The sequence below is a fragment of the Suillus clintonianus genome, assembly GCF_016758775.1.
Source record: "Suillus clintonianus strain FC179 chromosome Unknown DEU56scaffold_9, whole genome shotgun sequence".
NCBI classification, from domain to species: domain Eukaryota; kingdom Fungi; phylum Basidiomycota; class Agaricomycetes; order Boletales; family Suillaceae; genus Suillus; species Suillus clintonianus.
In genome coordinates this window covers 259,507-277,756 of record NW_024539233.1, presented here as the reverse complement: position 1 = coordinate 277,756, position 18,250 = coordinate 259,507, and the positions used below count along the sequence as shown (strand labels likewise).

General features: G+C 49.3%; 5 protein-coding genes across 5 annotated transcripts; 1 reads left to right on the top strand and 4 right to left on the bottom strand.

The window, feature by feature from the left end:
• Nucleotides 1–688: 688 nt before the first annotated feature.
• Nucleotides 689–4,473, top strand: DEU56DRAFT_977553 (uncharacterized protein). The gene is made up of 7 exons (XM_041359655.1): nucleotides 689–1,257; nucleotides 1,308–1,535; nucleotides 1,586–1,759; nucleotides 1,827–1,913; nucleotides 2,032–2,124; nucleotides 2,180–2,666; nucleotides 2,716–4,473. Exons 1-7 carry the CDS (start codon nucleotides 790–792, stop codon nucleotides 4,113–4,115), a joined length of 2,937 nt encoding a protein of 978 aa, XP_041212914.1. The 5' UTR covers nucleotides 689–789; the 3' UTR covers nucleotides 4,116–4,473.
• DEU56DRAFT_778714 (Six-hairpin glycosidase-like protein) lies at nucleotides 4,474–8,762 on the bottom strand. The gene is made up of 17 exons (XM_041351835.1): nucleotides 8,330–8,762; nucleotides 7,856–8,278; nucleotides 6,928–7,806; nucleotides 6,830–6,880; nucleotides 6,604–6,781; nucleotides 6,390–6,477; nucleotides 6,172–6,333; nucleotides 6,055–6,124; nucleotides 5,722–6,001; nucleotides 5,561–5,675; nucleotides 5,378–5,508; nucleotides 5,257–5,327; nucleotides 5,034–5,210; nucleotides 4,925–4,977; nucleotides 4,805–4,872; nucleotides 4,724–4,755; nucleotides 4,474–4,673 (listed from the first exon to the last, which is right to left on the bottom strand). Exons 1-17 carry the CDS (start codon nucleotides 8,669–8,671, stop codon nucleotides 4,563–4,565), a joined length of 3,231 nt encoding a protein of 1,076 aa, XP_041212913.1. The 5' UTR covers nucleotides 8,672–8,762; the 3' UTR covers nucleotides 4,474–4,562.
• A 329-nt stretch (nucleotides 8,763–9,091) lies between these two features.
• On the bottom strand, nucleotides 9,092–12,919 carry DEU56DRAFT_728527 (uncharacterized protein; the record flags this gene model as incomplete). Its single annotated transcript, XM_041348049.1, has 4 exons — nucleotides 9,092–10,674; nucleotides 10,725–10,811; nucleotides 10,862–10,914; nucleotides 10,965–12,919. 4 exons carry the CDS (start codon nucleotides 12,917–12,919, stop codon nucleotides 9,092–9,094), a joined length of 3,678 nt encoding a protein of 1,225 aa, XP_041212912.1.
• A 584-nt stretch (nucleotides 12,920–13,503) lies between these two features.
• DEU56DRAFT_778709 (mitochondrial carrier domain-containing protein) lies at nucleotides 13,504–15,192 on the bottom strand. The gene is made up of 6 exons (XM_041351834.1): nucleotides 14,889–15,192; nucleotides 14,616–14,787; nucleotides 14,485–14,566; nucleotides 14,044–14,433; nucleotides 13,817–13,993; nucleotides 13,504–13,763 (listed from the first exon to the last, which is right to left on the bottom strand). The coding sequence occupies exons 1-6, from the start codon at nucleotides 15,068–15,070 to the stop codon at nucleotides 13,690–13,692; spliced, it is 1,077 nt and encodes a 358-aa protein (XP_041212911.1). The 5' UTR covers nucleotides 15,071–15,192; the 3' UTR covers nucleotides 13,504–13,689.
• DEU56DRAFT_778705 (kinase-like protein) lies at nucleotides 15,193–17,046 on the bottom strand. Its single transcript, XM_041351833.1, has 6 exons — nucleotides 16,730–17,046; nucleotides 16,569–16,673; nucleotides 16,055–16,511; nucleotides 15,943–16,003; nucleotides 15,731–15,892; nucleotides 15,193–15,662 (listed from the first exon to the last, which is right to left on the bottom strand). Exons 1-6 carry the CDS (start codon nucleotides 16,991–16,993, stop codon nucleotides 15,368–15,370), a joined length of 1,344 nt encoding a protein of 447 aa, XP_041212910.1. The 5' UTR covers nucleotides 16,994–17,046; the 3' UTR covers nucleotides 15,193–15,367.
• Nucleotides 17,047–18,250: the final 1,204 nt, after the last annotated feature.

Here is an 18,250-nt window from a genome sequence, read left to right as displayed (position 1 = left end):
ATCTCGTGAGCACGTCCGCATTCAAAGTAAGAACACTATTTTTTTTTTTGCAAGGACCCATACGGTGTGTTATTAATATCGGGAACGTATTAGGCAGAGCGAGTGATGGAAACGGGTCACCATTAAAAAACGACAGATTACACACAGTCAAAACCGCATGACTGGGATTCGCTGGGGTAACTAGGATGCTATGAACAAACGCCCATAAGAATTGACCTCGTGAATTTTTAGCTTCTTGTTGATGGTGCCCGTGGATGGCCGTGTGTTCGCAGAAAAAGTCTATATCAGGCAGTGTGAAGAAGTACCCCTAGTGCGGACTGAGAGGGGGTTGAAACACCGGAGCGATGGTGCGACGTCAACTCAGAGAGCATACATACTCTGAGATCGGGGCGCCGAGGGGCGGTGACGGATGTATCGATCTGTAACACCCCTACTACATATGATATTAATAGCTTTTGCGGTAAAATGGAGATGGGCAGTGGGATTGAATTAATTGACTCACTGGCTCTTGGCTCTGAGCCTGCTCGCCGTGGGCCACAAGGACTGGCAGTGCTAACACAGGGTCAGACAATGACAAGCGCACTGTATTGTTAGATGATTGGACAAGAACAAAAAAAGACGGGAATGTTTGTTTTGAATTGTTTGTGTATATCAACAGGGCCGCATCGGAGTTTTAAATAGTATTATCTCTTGTGACGGTTCCTCCCCGTTAACGACTGCTACTTGTCCTTTCACTCATCCTCATCATCTGTCATCGCGCCGGGCGCTCTTTCTTCTTAAACCGCCATCATGGCGAACGTAGCTACCCGTAAAAAATCAATAGCTGCGAACCCCGGTCTAGTCATCGAAACTCCAGTCGCTAACAACAATATCCTCAACAAGGCAGCTTCTCAATCCACATCTCTCTACCAACAATGCTCTTCCTTGCGAACTCGTTTAATGCGCATCCCTGGCTTTTCAAATTTCTTCATCCTCTCATCTCAGTCAGGCTCTCTTCGTCAATCCACCGATCCTGTCACTCAACTATGGGACTGCTTCTCACTCGGAATATCACTTTGTTTCCTTTACGAGCTTCTTCCTGGCAGAACAAATCCACCTACAGTCAAGACAGATCCTTCTGTATTCGACGTCAGTAATGAACGCGCAAAGAAGCACGCCATCGCAGTTTTCGTCATGAATATCAAGAATTTGGACAATTGCGAACAGTTCACAGTCACAGATTTATGGGAGAGACATTCCACAGATGGTTTAGTCAAGGTGCGCTCCTGAGTTATCTCCATTGGTCGCTCTAACACCTCATGATCTAGGTCGTCAGTACCGTGACCACCATAGTTAACATGTTGCCGTCCGCATTATTCGAAGCAGCTCCTCTGTCCCCACCATTGATGCCCACCCATGATTCAATCGACTCCCTAGTGGGTGATGTCCCAAATATTCCCGCACCGCCCTGCCCACAAGACACCGCCCGGAATAATATAATCAGGGAATTGGTTGAGACCGAACGGAAATACGTCCAAGACTTGGAGGTTATGCAGGTGCGTATTCAATATCTGCATTCAGTGTCTCTTGTTTAACTTGACAACAGAGATATGCTACGGCCTTGTCCCAAAGTAATACAATTGACCAGGACACCATACACTACCTTTTCCCAGGATTGAACAAGCTTTTGAACTTCCAAAGGAAGTTCCTAATTCGATTGGAGAGCACCGCAGAGATGGCGTGGAGGGATCAGCGCTGGGGACTTCTCTTTTTGGAAAACGTCCGTGTCTCTCGATTCTACTTTTGCGCGCTAATGGTTCTTATTCATCATTCTTTGGGAACATTAGGAAGAGGAGTTTGCAGTATACGAACCCTACTGCGCGAACTATACCAACGCAGTAGATCTCATGGTTGCGGAGGAGCAGAATCTTTCGGTGAGCCTGACAGTTCCTGTACCTTGCAATGTTGGGCTGTTCGGCCATATGGCGTGGCTACGGAACATATCGCATGTGCTAAAAATAGGAGCCTCCATATACTGATCGCTGTCCTCAGGTCCACAATAATTTGATCAACGCCAAATCGGAACTACCTGCCTTTTTGATCAAACCGGTTCAGCGAATTTGCAAATACCCACTGCTCCTTGATGTAAGAATTATTTTATTGATATCAAAACGTCATGAATTCTGACTGCTGTTTGTAGTCGCTCATTAAGGCTACAAATTCTACCGATTACCCGCATTTTGAGGAACTGCAGGCTGGTTCGGCTGCTGCTAAGCGCATTACCGATAAGATTAACGAGGCGCAAAGGCGGGCCGAAAATGTCCAGACAGTCAAAAATCTGGAAGGCCGCGTACAAGACTGGAAAGGTCATCATTTGTCCAATTTCGGCACTCTCCTCCTCGATGATATCTTCACCGTCACCAAGTCTGACGTCGATAGGGAGTATCACGTATTTCTCTTCGAGAAGATCATACTCTGCTGCAAGGAGGCAGCACCTCCCCCTCAAAATAGTAAGCGCGGAGGAAAGAATAATTCTATTCTTAAGAAGCAGAATGGCTTGCACCCGCCTGCTCCGCCACCCATGACCTCACCAAACAAGCGAAAGGACACTCCTCTCCTGTTGAAAGGTCGTATTTTCTTGAACAACGTCACCCAAGCTATTCCGAGCTCGAATCGGAATTCCATTGGTAGGTCCGCCAGCCTTGCAGTCGTCTTATACTAACAATTTTCTTTAAGCATCATCGACGACCAACCCTCATTCCCTTGCTGTGTGGTGGAGAGGCGATGATGACCTCGAGTTCTTTACCCTCCGTTGCCGATCTGAAGAACAACTACGACAATGGGAGTCCCAGATTAACCGCCTCATCAAGGAAGTTGCCAGTCGAAGGGCGTCAGAGCGAAATTTTTCTCAGCTCATGGCCCAACACGGCAGTCATGCCTCCGTTCCGGCTGTGCATATGGGACGGAGCGTCCCATATGCCCATGACCGCGGTTCCTCGATGACGTCCCATGCCCACTCCCCCCATAGCCTTCCACCACACCCAGCCAGCAGTCGTCATCGTGTCAATACATACAGCACCAGCGATGATGTCTCGGTGGCTGGATCTTATTCTAGTAGTGGCCAACCTGTCTACCCATCTTCCGAGGGTTTCGAGTTTGACTTGGAGGACGAGTATGAAGATTACCCTCCTGCAAGCATACCCCCATCGGGTCGTGGCACACCTATGGGTATGCATCGAATGCAGAGCATGCCTATTGAGCCACGTGAGCCACCTGTCATCGATGACCGCCCCCGGGCCAGGACGGAAGACATCAACGGTCAGGTCATGTCGCAATGGCGATCAACCAATGGCGTTTTGCCTCTGCCACCCGGAGCAAATCCTCCCATTCTCCCTTCATATCGCCCTATGCCGAACAGGGTCCAATCTACTGCAAGCTTTGGAACAGACCGTCCGCCTCGACTTCCTTTGCAAGGCCAAATCAGCTCATCGAAGCTGAAGGCCTTGTACGATAGTGGTGGTTCCCGTAGCGTCACGGCATCGCCAGCTATGAATGGCAGTACCGCACCTCCGTTGAGCAGATCGCGGAGTGCTAGTCAACCTAGCGCATACGTGCCACAAGTGCCTGTGCCTCCTCCTATTCCTAGCAACACAAAGTGGGTTCATCGATCAGAAGACTCCGCTACCTCGAGTAGCAAACGGGGTAGTGGATCCAGTCAGTCAACGGGTGGGGGTTCGTCAGAAGAGTCACCGCATAGCTCCTCGCCGATCACTCCATTCGGATCCAGCGAATCATCACTTGGCGGTTCAGCTCTCCGATCTCCCCGGTCACAGACGTTTGAGACCATGATATCTAACGGCGCCCACCTCGCATTTTCACCTCCAGTCAAGGTGAAGGTCCACTTCAACGAGGACATATTCGTCATTCAGGTCCCACGAAGCACAGAGTACTGCGACCTTGTCGACAAAGTCGGCAAGAAAATACGTCTTTGTGGTCCGCGCCGCGACGATGCCCCTTTGCGGGTAAGATATCGGGATGAGGACGGAGACATGGTCTCTCTAGGCTCCACTGAAGATGTTCAAATGGCCTTCGAGTCGTTCAGACCGGGGGGACAGGTCACACTCTACGTGACATGATTCAACCCTTATCATATCGCATCGCTATCTTGTCTTTCACTCTTCGACCTTCGCATACATAATATTGCTGTTTCCCAGGGGGACTCGCACTTCTCGTTGTACATAATATATGTATCACTGGCATGTTCGCACCACATTCGTTCTATATGGTTTTCTCTATCGCTTTCTGACCTCCTTGACTCAGGTGCTCATCGGGCTCGAGGCCATCCTATGTGGTTTACATTTCTTTGATATCTACATGGCTCTCTTTCTTCCTTTGTAGTACCTTCGTATCATCTAAAAGTGGAGCACTAGTCACGTGTAATTTTTATTAGAATACTGCACTCATTTGCTACGTTTCAAATACATCATGTTTATTGGCATCTGTACAGAGCTGTACGGGTGTTTCTTGGCATCTAACACTGTCTATATGATAAGCGAATCACAAGGTAACTATTGTCTCAGATATCACAGAGCATCAGGAGAGATATCGCCCAATGTGTTCAACTCCAGTGCGCTAATGGCACTGTACAATGATTGGGTATCCCCACCGTGCTCGGATGGCGCATCAATTGTTTCCTGGAGTGCTATGTGAACTCAATGCGAACACTCTGATAGAAGCCACTCACATCAAAGTAATGATTGACAAGGCTGCGGGGTGCTATCAAGAAAATGTTGGTAATGGTCAATGGCACAACAAGAATACATACTTCGTGGAGTTTTCGGCAATCGACAGCTGACACCGCTTTGTAGGATATGGTATGCAACGAGGCCGGTCCTAGACACCGCTCAATATACCCGTTCTACCACCATAATGGCATGAGACTCACCATCCTGTTTGATGCGACGCCCCTAAACCGCGCCCATTATCTCCATGGAAGAACTGCCAACAATCAGCTTCGGTACAAGCCTAACCGTGAAATGCTGATGAAACATTACCTCATAAAAGGAGACGTAATCGCGGAAGTGTGGGTCCTGGTCAAGCTTCACGTTCCCACCGTTGGTGGCCCTTTTGCCTTCCATATCACGTCCAAAGATGTGAATTATTCGATGTTGAATTTCCTCTGCCACCTCCACGAGGTTCATATAGTCTCCACTTCCGGTGGGACATTCGACCTATAAAGTGTTAGTGTGAAGGGACATAGAGATCATTTACGCTTACCTGCAGCTCATCACCGTAATATTGATAAAACCGCTGCAGGCTCTCTATCAGAAGGAAGTTGACAGCGAGCCCTGAACGACAATTAGGGACGAGCAATTTTAGAATGGTTGAATAGATTTACAGATAGGCCCTCTCCAATTTGAGTTTCCACCAAACATTCCAGAGAGGGATTCTCCAGGCCAATACCCTACCTCATGCCAATCTCCGTTGACCTGCATTCCCCAAGGCTTTTCCTTATGCAGCTTGGATAGACTATATCGGTTCGTCAGGGCAGCCTGGCGAATGCTACGTGGAAGATACTTACGAACGAATGCCGTATTCGCTGAAAAACTCATCCTCGTCTAACATCTTCTCCAGTATACGCACCAGGCGTTCTTTGCTAGCCAAAGCAAGTAAACGACGTTCACCTCTACCTCCGGCTACAACATGGTGAATAGCGTATGTAAAAATATGAGATCAACTCACCCCTCATATTCGCCATATTTCTCCCCGATATTTCGGGCCGGTTATCAATGAACCATTCCATGCGCTTCTTGAATCCGGGAAATCGGTTGATTACGGCGGGTTCCAGGACAAGGGTCGCGTAGAGAGGAATGAGACTGACAAGGCTCCTAACGGGAAGCTGAACCGAATTTCCAGGGCCAAACTCAATGGCATCATAGTACATGCCATCTTGTTCATTCCACAGGCTCGACTCGTTGTCACCTGATCTATATGTCATAGCGTCTGCGATAAAAATGAAGTGCTAATGCGAAGTGAGCCGTATTTTTTCGGGATTGGAGTGGCAGAACTGCTCACCTCGAAGAACTTGGAAGCAATGTCTTCATATACGGCATTGTGCTTTGCCAGCTCAAGGGCTATGTTTAGCCTAACGAAGAATGAATACATAGCAAATGCGAGAGAAGCAGAGCTCACATATTCAAACAATAGAATGCCATCCACGCAGTGCCATCTGCCTGGCGCAAATTTCCACCTGTGGGGAGTGGCTCCGAACGGTTAAAGATGCCGATATTATCAAGTCCAAGAAATCCTCCCTCGAACACGTTGTTTCCCCCGGAATCCTTGCGGTTGACCCACCTCAAAAAGTGGCGATTAGGGGTGACGGAGGAATAGAAAAGTTAATTCATATTTACCACGTGAAATTGAGCAGTAACTTCTGGAAGACACGTTCCAAGAAAGGGACATCCTCTCTTCCAGTAAGCTTACGCTCTATTTTGAAGACTCTAAACGTTGCCCTACATCATTATAAGTGATGCGATCCTACTATCACGGAATAATTTGCATACCAGGCATGGACCTAGTTCATGGATCATTTAGAAGGCGGACTCGCTGATTAAGCATGAACACTGACCGGTGGGTTTACATCACTGAAGTTCCATTCGTATGCAGGAATCTGACCATCGGGCTTCATGTACCATTCTCGAGTCAAGATATCTAATTGCTTCTTTGCAAATACAGGATCCACCACGGCAAGGGGAATGCAATGAAATGCCGTGTCCATGCCGCAAAAAAAGGGTATTCCCATCTGGAAAGCCTTTCGTGAGTCAAGTCCTAAATCAACTGACCTCCCAACTGACTTGTCAGGCATGGAAAGAATATCTTCTATGTGCATATGGCGCCAGTGCTGTGGTCTAATGAGTGGTCAATAGCTCGGTCACATATTTGACTAACCTTGTTGCGAATATGTTGGCGTCCAGGGGGAGGGGGAGGTTGGGCTGGATCACCTTCAATCCACTCCTTTTGTACAAAACAATAGAACTGTTTTGTCCAAAGCATACCCCCAAGCGCTTGCCTCATCACCTGCTTTAAGTCGTCGCTAATGGGACCAAAGAGCAGAGAACTATAAAATTCATTTGCTTCCTCCCGGCGCTCCTCTATCACATCGTCGAAAGCACCCTCGTCTTCCAGGCTTCGGTCCTTGTCCGGAGAAAGTGGAGTCAACTTCAGACGGACTACAGCACATCCACCTTGACCTGGGACATCGCGGAATACATAGTGTGCTGCAGACTTGGTTCCATGATTTTCGGGGCTCACAAATGGGAACTCCTGGGGTGGAGCATCGCAAGTAGGGGTGGATACTGCTGGACGCGGAGTACTCGAGCCATCCAGCCCATGTGAGTCTGAGCGCCCTCGCTGGGGTCTGTGAGATGGAATGATATGGTCGTGAAAGGCATCTTTCACGCATACACTCTGATTCATGCCACCATACAATCGGCGGAAATTTGTGTTGTTTTCTGTAAACAACAATTCCGGTTTTATAACAGCATCTTCATCACCGACAAATTTCCCGTCCGTGCCCGCAGGTGGAGGAGACGGTAGGCAGCACAGGAAATTCCCCCCCATTTCGGGGTGTTTAACCTTGATGTAGCTAATGTCGTCGTCGGTAGCGCCAGCGGATAATGATGGCATGGGTGGTTTCTGTGCGGGCCAGGACCAAGTATTCCTGAACCACAGTTGCGGGATAATATGCAAGGTGGCGGGGTCAGGTCCACGGTTGTAGCTCGTAATACGGATGTAAACATTGTCTGGATCGTCTTCGTCTTTCGCATACTGGATAATTGGTTATCACTAATCATCGTCACACGCAGAAGAAACAGACCTCTATGAAAACATCCCAATAGCGATCATGATCGAAGACGTCGGTATCTAGAATTTCATACTCCCCGACGTTGCGGTCACGATGAACATTCTCGTTCACTAGTTCCTCGTATGGATACCTGCGTTGAGGATATTTATATAAAAACTTCATATATGAATGAGTTGGGGTAGAATCCAGGTAGTAGTAGAGTTCCTTGACATCTTCTCCATGATTTCCCTGGTGGCCGGTGACTCCGAATAGCCTTTCTTTCAGGATGGAGTCCTGCCCATTCCAGAGAGCAAGTGAAAAGCAAAGGCGCTGATGGCTGTCAGAGATGCCACCAATGCCATCTTCGCCCCATCTGTACGCTCGGGATCGAGCATGTTCATGGGGGAAATGACTCCAGGCGTCACCATTGTCTGAGTAGTCCTCCCGAACAGTTGCCTAATACGAACTTTATCAGCGCGCGGTCACCGAGATGAAGCTTGCACGCACCCATTGTCTATCGCTGAGATATGGTCCCCACCGCTTCCAGTGACGCTCACGATTCTGGTCTTGCAGCAAACGATATTTCTCAACTCCATGATAGTCCACCCCTAATAATTCGGATAACCTCTGTCTATAGCTCTTGGTCGAATCATTTCCCTGAATCTTAGGATCGCCTGAAACAGCCTTTGTAGTCTTTGGTGGTGGTTTGGGAGCCTGTGGTGCCAATTCTGCCTTGGGAATTTGAATTGTCAGTCCAGGATCACGCGAATCCATTTGCTGAGTGCCATTGGTATCTTCAGTTCCTCTAAAAAGTTTCTGCTGTAAGGTCTTGATAGCACCTGATGACATGATAGCAGGAAGAGAGATAACGAGGATTGTTATCAATTCCGTCTGAATGGAAGGGGACAAGTGATGAAATTCTAGTCCATCCGGTGGAGCATTGGAACAGACCGGGCCTCACATGTGCACACCTTATATGACATCACGACAACCAACCTTAAAAAGTTATAAACCAAGATTATCAATGGTGTAGGGGAAAAGAAGGGGTATGCGTGTAGTATACTTGTCACGTTGTTGTAGATGCCTCAACACGAAAAAAACAAACAGAAACGACCTAGATTGGCGTATATAAGTGAATCAAGCCTGTGGAATGACGTGAGATGATAAGTGAGATCTGAGACCCGCTTGCAGATCAGATGGTAAAAGTCCAAGGGGAACATTAGAAGGTTGTCTGGAGTATGTGGATGATTTATAGCTTTAATTAGAGCTTCACCAAACTGCATCCCCTGCCAACAACACGCTTTGCGTCCAATCATCCTCGCTAAAGTCATCGTCATCTGGAAAAGAGACATCGAGATGACGATAAGGTGTTCGCGCGGACATCGTGGCCGGAGATCTTGGAAGTCCACCAGGTAATACTGGCGTCTGCAGGGCCACCGACTCACGAGGCTCAACAGGCACATTCTTGGCAGTCCCATGCCCAACAGAAGTGGAAATGTCCGATTGCTCTTCCTCCTCAATGCCTAGCGCAAGTGAGATGGAAGATGAGTCGATTTTTGTGTTCAGCACGGGAGGGAAGCTAAATCTGCTCGTAGACTGAGCTGTCATCATGGATACCGGAGATTCCGAAGTTGACGAATTCCGTGAATACGCCGGGGCGAAATTAACGGGTGAAGACATGGATGAAGCAGAGCGTTTAGAAAAAAGTAAATGAAGAGATGGTTTTTTCATTCGTTTTGCGCGGGAAGCAAATGAGTTGGAGCGGGCAACATCTGCCTGTTGAACAGCAGGGAATGACATAGAGGGTGTTGATTTGCGATGCATAACCGTGTGCAGCTGTGCAAAGTCTCCACTAGTGGATGGAAATTGGAATTGCGGCTGATCAGGCCGAGACGTGGGTAGCGAGAGAGGTGTTGGATCAGCGATGACAAGGGTGTGGGGCGAGGTAGAGGGTTGAGGTTTAGTGACCTCATCCAAGAATGGAAGACGCTTGGCAGACCGCATGGGAGAGTTCGACGATGTAGAAGGGCTGGACAGAGAGTCCATTGAGGATGAGAGCGACGGCAGGGAGTAAGGGTTTGGTAGCTTGACGTTGACTGAAGGCGGCGTTATGGGATGCTCGCACTGCGAGGACTGGGACACCGAAGAACTATCATCTGTGTGAGCAAATGATGATGCGTCAGATGTCGACCCCGCAGTGTCCAGACTCGGCCTTGTAGATATCGAGGACTCCGACGAGCTAAGATCAACAGGCGTATTCGCTGGTGCAGTGAGTGGTTCAACCACGTCATCGGCAGGAACCTCTGGAAGTGCCCGACAGGATTGGGCATCGTTGTGCGTTAAGTTTATCCTATCATCTTGCTTGTCGAGCTGCTCTTCTTCCAGTACGTCGTGAAGGGACGGGACGCTCTCCCGCGAAGGGCGGACAGGCGCAACAGGGTGCTGAACTCCATCCCAGATACCTTTGCTTTCACACAACGCCTGCAACAGGGACGGGTTCATGATCAAGCTTGGACACAAAACAAGCAGCAGGTTGTTCAAGGGCATTTTCGTGTCTTGACTGCGTTGGGATGTCGCGTTGATAAGCTCGGTGACCGTGAGGAGAAGATCACGGTTTTCCTGTGGCAGGCGGGCGATCAGCGAGGAGAGTGCTTTCCGGAGTGGCTCTGAAGGTGGATGTAATCCGGAGAAATTTGGCATCGCTAGAGTAGACAACGAAGGAGGCTTGCGCAATCCAGGGTGGATGCTCCGTGGACTTTGGGCAGGTTCCAGCGTATTGTGTGTGAGACGCTCCGAAGTCATCGCCGCTTCAAACGAAGACGATAGAGCATTCGTTAGAATTGGTTCAGGAACTAAGGCACATGTTAGGGGCACGACATGCACGACTTGATCTACCACGTACGTTCGCGAAGGTAGGCCTTGAAAATGGATGCCACGGCATGAGGGTCCAGATCACCAGGACTGCATTGAGCAATATCAAAGTCGGCACCTACGAACACGATAGTAACGGATCCAATTCCATTGAAACGTGCATCTTACCAGTATCAAATTCTGATCGTAACTTTGCGACATGAGACGACCTCCCATTGACGCTGCAAAGGAAGAATGAGATAGATATTCTCTGATGAAAACGCGATCGTACCGGAACAACCCAAGCTCCTGTACGCCCCAGGTAAGGATATGCTGCGCACACCTGACAACTAAGGCAGGCAATCGGCGACTCTCTAACGCAGCTGAAGGAACACTTGGAGCACCGCTCAGTGTGCTGTCTGCATCATGTGTGGCGCTGCTGTCGAACTCCTTGGCACGCAATGCGGTGCGGACCGAATCAATTGCCGTGTCCCTGACGCATATCTTCATGTCGCGTCCAAAAACAAGTCCACCAGCAACACCGGCACCCCTAGGACTCAGGCGGACCGGGCCCCGCAAACGCTTTCCAAGAATAGGGCTAGCTGATGCCAAGATTCCCTCATGATCCGAAGATGAGCTAGCCGAACTGATACTCCAACTTCCAGAAGATGCGTGAGGTGCGTGTCGGTGTGTCTTGATAGGTGGCTCATCGGTGCCAGAATAAGCCCTTGAGAGGGGTGAACGACCACTGTGTGTCCAACCTGGGGGTGGTGGGTAGCTCGAACTAGGGGAGGCCTTGCCCCAAACACGACCCATCTTCTCAACGGCACGCCTAGCAAGGCCAGCGGCTGGGGCAAGACCAGTTATGCTAATAGCTGTCTGTCGGAAGGATGGTGTTCCTGGTGATGCTGGTGGAATGCGTCGCTGCGGCGCAGGAATGTCTGGCAAATTGCGTTCTGGGTGCGAAGGAGAAGACGACCGACTATCCAAGAAACTATCATTGGTGCGCGATGGTGCGGGTGATGGCCTTCTTGTGCTAGAAGGCAGTGTTGAGAATTCGACAGCTATCCCTGATCTTCCTTTATCCTCCGATATGGATCTGGGAACAGCGGGGATGGTCTCCATACTCATGGAAACGGTCGCTGCAGTGCAGTCCGGAGCCGACGTCATCAATGATAAGGGAGGGCCAAGATTGACAGACTGCGAACGCCTGTCACGGCTCACTTTGATGGATGACGCAGGGGATCCACGACAGAAGGGTGATGTAGAGCGCAACGGAGTGTGGTATGCCTTCTCGGCAATCCTCTCCCCATCCTCTTCTTCAGGCATGTAATTATCGTGGAACGCGCTCAAGCGCTTGCTGACCGGGACGATGGTGTGATTCGATTGCAGTGATTCTGCCATTGAAACTGGACGAGGGCCTCTAGTTCCAAATCCGGGCTTGATTGTGTGATGGCTCAGCGTAGAATCACTCTTTCTCCGGATCTCCTTCAGTTCCGACTTCTCGAGATCTCTTCTTTCATTCTCCTTGGATGCGGCAAATTCTGAAGCTTCGTCTGTTCTGCGCATATAATCCAAAGCTGGCGCAATAGGACTCGTGGTGGTCATTACCGACACTCGCTTGTCGATGTTTGTGTTCACAGGTGCGAGGCGTGACACGGGAAGTGGCGCAGCAATCTTCGGTGGTGGCGGTGGCGGCGCAAGGCTCACCGCAGGTGAAACGGGGGCCGAGCCTGCGTGTTTCTTGCTAAACACATGCGAAGCGAGGGAGAGAGTCAGCTGTTTGGCCCCGTACGGGCGGGATGGTGCGCTTTGTGGGGTCCCAGGGAAAAAATCGTCGCCACCCTGGGAGTCCTTCACTCTGTGGCCGCTATGTTGCGATGAACCAGAAGAGATATTAAGAGTCTCAGACTTTTTCCGTCGTCCACCAAAGGCACGGGCAAGGCTGAATCCTGATGACGAACTAGCGCTCGGCAAAGGAGGAGCTGGTGAAGACGGTGGTGAAAGTACGGTAGTAACCTGCGGGCGGCTGTTTACCTGACCCATTGAAGGTGCAGAGGAAAACGAGCAAGGTATTGGGCTGGAAACAGGACCACCTGAACGACTCTTGAACGTGGGGGAACAAGATGTAGGGAGGAGCTGATCGGAGGTTACGATATTGAACTGGCTAGAGGAAGGCCCTGCAGGAAGCAGCGTGGAAGATGCAGCTGATGAAGACAACGAGGACGAAAGTGATGCCACAGACATGGAGAACGGTTTCTTGATCTGGGCAACGTGGTAGTCCTGGGAGCGAGGATGATTTCCAAGCATGATGTTAGTAGGCGACTAGACAGATTCGGACAAACACGATATGAACTCGGGGATAGCCTTTAATAGATAATTATGGGTCTGAAACGCGAAGGGAGGACGTTAGTATAGATCTGTCAGAAGTTGAGAGGGAGGCGTAAAGGAACGAAGATAGCAATGCGGTGAGTGCGAGGCTGGAAGCACAAGAAGAAAATGATAGCAGCATGACACGTACCGTGCGTATTTAAAGCAGCATAGACAGAAGAGATAGGATCAACAGTGATCCTACGGTTTGAACAACGTTTGTTTAAACGGTTTACTTGTAATAGGCTGTTGTCGTTGTCTAGGTCTAGACGGGTCAACCGGGACCGTGCACCAGATCGCTGCTGGTAACAACGATTGACTGCGCTCTAGATGATGGTGGTCAAGAAACAAAGAGACGGATTACCGCCCGTCGTCGTCGTGTGTGCTTTCCCTGTTAATCGCCTTGAGGCAACCGTAATAATTCAAAATGAGCAAGTCTAAATTTGCATAGCACAGCCACATCCCGGCGGTATCAATACCATCCGGATTTCTCCGTATAATTGTCTTGTACTACAGGTGTATATATACTATATGTACGTCGAGAAAAAAAAAATAAAACTATAATAGTGTGTCCAGAAGGTTGTATTGATCTACATTTATCTAGATCTAGTGTAGAATCAGACCAACGACGGGTAGCCAAATGTAGATTATGGCGTGACCAATAGCTCCTTCACCAGCTCATAGGTGAAGAACGACGTGGCGATACTAGGCGCGACTTTGACTGCTCAAATGTTTCAGTCTAAGAATGTCATATGCGCAATGATTCGCACTCACGCAGATTTGGCCATAGTCCACGATACAATCCTCGGATTCCTTCCGTGCGAATGATAGAACCTAACGCATCAAACGCACCATTGTAATGATATCCCAGCCCTCCATGGGCCATTCCGGTCACTTGCATCTTTCGTCTCAGCACATCGAATGGGTATGTTAGAGTTTGCGATATGGATCCTGTGGTAACGGATGAGAAGCCCCCTGAAACAGTGGTAGTTCGAACATACCAGCTAGCGCGCCGCAAGCCAACTTCCTCACAATGTTGTTTTTTCCGGGAGGCGTCATGACCCCACGCAACGCCTCATATGTTGCAAAGTTGATGCCTACGTATGGTGCAACTCCAACAGCAGTAGTGACCAGGCCCCGGTAAAGACCGGGAACTCCACCCTCTTCTCGCATCACTTTCAATGTCATTCCGACCACGGTTAGCTCGGGTCTCTTTGACACCGTTTGATTTAGTGAACTGGAAGAAGTATGATACGCAGATGATAACGCCTGCTTCGCCCCAGATACCGGCATAACTGACGAGTTCGGTAGTGCCTGTTCGGTTTGTAAAGGTATGCTAGCCGTCGCTATCGACAACCTTGACCGTACAAGGTCTAGTGGGTATGTCGCGCCTGGAGGATGTTTGAGCTAATGATAAAGCAAAAAAGGCAATCGCTGCGCACAAACAGATGTGATCCCCGCTAGCGCACCACTAGCCAGCCGTTTGGGGGTATCGAGTTCTTTTGTCCCATAGCCCGTAAACCACTGATTAAAAATAATGAAAGGCTGCAAGGTACCGATAAATGACCCGCACCTTCTTCAATTGTTCGTACGTAGTGAACTGCACAGCGCTGTAAGGCACGATTCGGAGGCAGTTAATCCCGTTCCCTCTCATGAAGCCTTTGAAGCCTTCCTCCTTGAACATCCTCACAAGACTCCGCCAGACCCCCTTGTACTGGCCATCTGACGTTCGTGGTTGCACTTGTCTGGTAGCAAAAAAAAATGTTAGAGATCAAGCTGTGCCCGGTGAAAAGAACGCAGCGGTGATCCGAACCAACGGAGATTGAATCACTGTGCAGGGACCCACTGGATGATTTTGAGCCTTTCTAAAGGACTAACGACTGTGCGTGAAGCAGCGCCAGCAGCTCCACCTGCGACAAAATATGATGCTATCTCTGGCATCCAGAACGTTTGTTTTTGTCCGTTCACAGCTGCCATGCTGTTGGAGATTTTCGGCTGTGAAGATTGTGACGACTGTGTGGATGTCATGAAAGCTTGGGCAAAAAGTGCATGAAGAGAGTGATTAAGGGTTATTTATGATAGGGACGTGAAAGGGAGCGGGTGAAGCAAAGCACGGGGCTCAGCCTGTGGTGCTATACGGACAAGTACTTGGTGTATGTATGAAAGTTTGTCTTGATCGGTTTAGCAAACGGAAGCATCACGTGATTATAATCTAAGGGAGCACAAGGCCTGAACCTTCTGGTTCAACGTTTGGACAGCTTTTTGGAAACAAAACAACTCCCAAAACTCCACAAGGTAACGCCAATTACAAGAAACAATGAACTCTTATCCAATTCTGGGCTTCTTTCTGGAAGAACCTCCTTGACCACCTGAGAAGCTTGCAACGGCTCCCCCACTAACGCTCCCGAAACTAGCAGTACTACCTGGTTTGGATTGTTGGGAAAGATTTACCTGTGACTGCTGTGATAAATGCTGCCCTTGAGCCTGAACATGCCCTGGAGGCACTTGCGACAGTGTCTGTGCCTGCGTGGGTGCGGGCATGCCCATCATGGATGGTGCATCATCTTGCGTGATTCGCCGTTGGGGCGGCAGGTGGTGGGCGGAAACAGGATAAAACACGCTACAGAGTAATGATTATTGTGAAAGACAACGAGGAGACTGCATGAAAACAGGCTGCATATGACGTACTTTCTTGTCGGCCGAAGATCTTCTTGGAACCATTTGTGTCCCAGCGCTTCTTTAGCCGTTAAGCGCTTGTCCGGATCATACGCAAAGAGCTGGCGTATGAGCTCATAGCCTTGCTGCGAACGGATGCGCGTTTGGCACCACTCGGCGAGGCGGTTTGGGTACCTGTAATTATTTCGGTCCAAGACCATCCAGATGCAAGGGGGAAAATTCACGTGTCAAGGCGTTTCATGTTCTGATACTCTGGCATGTCTTTGAGGCCTGACCAATCCTTCTCTGAAAGAAGTGAGAGAAACGCGCTGATAAATAATTTGTGTCATCTCTTACCACTCGGAGTTCCAAGGACCTCGAAGATCTTGAGTAGCTGATCGCGCTGGAAAGGTACATTTTTCTTAGAATCTAGTTTGGCCTCTTCACCCTTGAATATCGGCCGGAGACTGGCCAACTCAGCGAAGACACATCCGACGGCCCAGCAATCTACTGCTTTGTTGTAATGTTTTGCGCCCAATAGGAGTTCAGGAGCTCGGTACCAGATAGTGACGACAACCTTGTCACCCGCAAAAAGCGGTTGAAGCGGTTGATATATTAATCGTGCAAGCCCCAAGTCTCCTATCTTCACCACACCAGATGCAGTGATGAGGATATTAGCAGGCTTTAGGTCTCTGTGAAGAATATGTGCAGAGTGAAGGTATACCAGGCCATTGAGAAGCTGATAAATTAGGGACTTGAGAACTTGTGATGCGATCTGGATTCGAAGGGTTTGCGAATAGTGATGTATTACTTGCTGCGCCGAAGCATGGTTAAATAAATTATTCAAGATATCAGACAGACAGGGACGTACAAGAAAATCATGCTCGGCATATTCGAAAACCATGTATATTGACTTGTCTTCTAGGATAACTTCCTTGAGTGCGACAACATTCTCATGAGAGATTTCTCGATTCAGCTAAATGTAACCAACCGCTGAAGCCTTCTGATGCAGAACAAAACGAACAAGCTTACTGCGATCTCTCGAATGGCGCTCTGACTGATACCAGTATATGTGACAACATCCCCTTCTTTGTCTGGTTTAAACTTTTTGATAGCATGAATCTGGCCGTCTGGCTCTAGGCTCTGTGCTTTGTAAACACGACCATACGTTCCAGAAGATATGAAGCCAAGAATGGTGTACTTGGATGTGACGGCCTGGTGTAGGCGGTCGCGCTTCGTGCGATAGAAGCGCATTGGATCAGATTGGAGGAGTGTGTGCGACCATTCTTCATGCATGGTGGGTTGATTAGAACTTCATCAAGACATAGTGGTAATAAACACAAGATGACCCCAATGGCGGCAAATCACACGTAGATCGGAATTCGGATTCATCTCTCTTCGCCACATCCATTCTCAATTGCAAGGACTTGACATCACTCATGGCGACCTCGAACCAATTCAAAGGCCTTATGTGCGGCGTGGGCGTGGAATCTGCTGCCGAGTTCTGGCCTCGTAATGGCCCTGAGGTCCGTGCGGCAGCTGGAGTCACTCGCCTCGAAGAGCCCATTCGTGTACCAAGCGGCGAGCCCTCAGGCTGCAATGCCACTTCCATCGTTCCATCATCCTACCGTCCTTCTGTACTTGCCAGCGAACGCGTCCTTCTCTGGACCACCCCTCAAGGTGTCATTTTTCAAAATCAGCTAGAGCAGCTTTATCCAGAGTCCCATATAATCAAGCTATTCTTTGTCATGGCAGAATCTCTTGACGAAAGCACCCGCAATGACTATGGCGCGGGTCTGCTACGTTTTACTCAATTCTGCGATCGTCTCTCCATACCAGAAAAAGCCCGTATGCCTGCATCTGAGTTCCTTCTTTCCATCTTCATTGCAGATGCTGCCGGTTCAATCTCCAGTCGCACCGCGGACAATTGGCTCGCTGGCCTTCGCTTTTGGCACGTCATTAACGGCGCTCAGTGGCACGGTGAACGCTCAGAATGTCTTCGTCACGTCCAACGCGGTCTTCACCATCTCGCTCCGCCAGACTTGAACCCCGAGGATCGTCCACTGATTACTCTCGAGGCGCTCATTCAGTTACACCAAGGCCTTGATCTCTCCAATACCTTCGATACCGCAGTTCTTGCCATCGCTTGTCTTGCTTTCTGGTGCGGTCGTCGGTACGATTCCACCCTTTCTTGTTCACACCCTTCTAACTTACAACCAGTCTTGAGGAACTAGTCATTCCGGGTTCTGATTCTTTTGATATGACCAAGCACGTCACTCGCTCCGTCTTACCCATTGTTACTGAGGAGTCCAACAATGTGCGTCACTCGACCTTTCATATACCATGGACCAAAACCACTGGTACTCGCGGCGCCGACATCAATGTTACCTCCCGAGACCATATAACCTGCCCTCATGCAGCCCTCTTTCGTCACCTCAAGGCCAATCACAACATTCCATCTCATGCCCCCCTATTCTCTTTTCAAACCCACGCCGGCTGTTGGACTTCCGTGACCGAACAGTGGTTCCTCAAGCGCTGCAATCAGATATGGGT

Coding starts and splice junctions, on each gene's coding strand:
- DEU56DRAFT_778705 (XM_041351833.1), bottom strand. CDS start 16,993: ATGCATGAAGAATGGTCGCACACACTCCTCCAATCTGATCCAATGCGC. Junction 16,512..16,568: donor ATGCCGAGCATGATTTTCTT/GTACGTCCCTGT, acceptor GCTTCGGCGCAG/CAAGTAATACATCACTATTC. Junction 15,893..15,942: donor AACATGAAACGCCTTGACAC/GTGAATTTTCCC, acceptor AAATAATTACAG/GTACCCAAACCGCCTCGCCG.
- DEU56DRAFT_778714 (XM_041351835.1), bottom strand. CDS start 8,671: ATGTCATCAGGTGCTATCAAGACCTTACAGCAGAAACTTTTTAGAGGA. Junction 6,334..6,389: donor TTACTGCTCAATTTCACGTG/GTAAATATGAAT, acceptor CCACTTTTTGAG/GTGGGTCAACCGCAAGGATT. Junction 5,509..5,560: donor AGCGAATACGGCATTCGTTC/GTAAGTATCTTC, acceptor GAACCGATATAG/TCTATCCAAGCTGCATAAGG.
- DEU56DRAFT_778709 (XM_041351834.1), bottom strand. CDS start 15,070: ATGACATCCACACAGTCGTCACAATCTTCACAGCCGAAAATCTCCAAC. Junction 14,434..14,484: donor AGCGGGGATCACATCTGTTT/GTGCGCAGCGAT, acceptor AACATCCTCCAG/GCGCGACATACCCACTAGAC. Junction 13,764..13,816: donor TGGACTATGGCCAAATCTGC/GTGAGTGCGAAT, acceptor ACATTTGAGCAG/TCAAAGTCGCGCCTAGTATC.
- DEU56DRAFT_977553 (XM_041359655.1), top strand. CDS start 790: ATGGCGAACGTAGCTACCCGTAAAAAATCAATAGCTGCGAACCCCGGT. Junction 2,125..2,179: donor AATACCCACTGCTCCTTGAT/GTAAGAATTATT, acceptor TGCTGTTTGTAG/TCGCTCATTAAGGCTACAAA. Junction 2,667..2,715: donor CTCGAATCGGAATTCCATTG/GTAGGTCCGCCA, acceptor ATTTTCTTTAAG/CATCATCGACGACCAACCCT.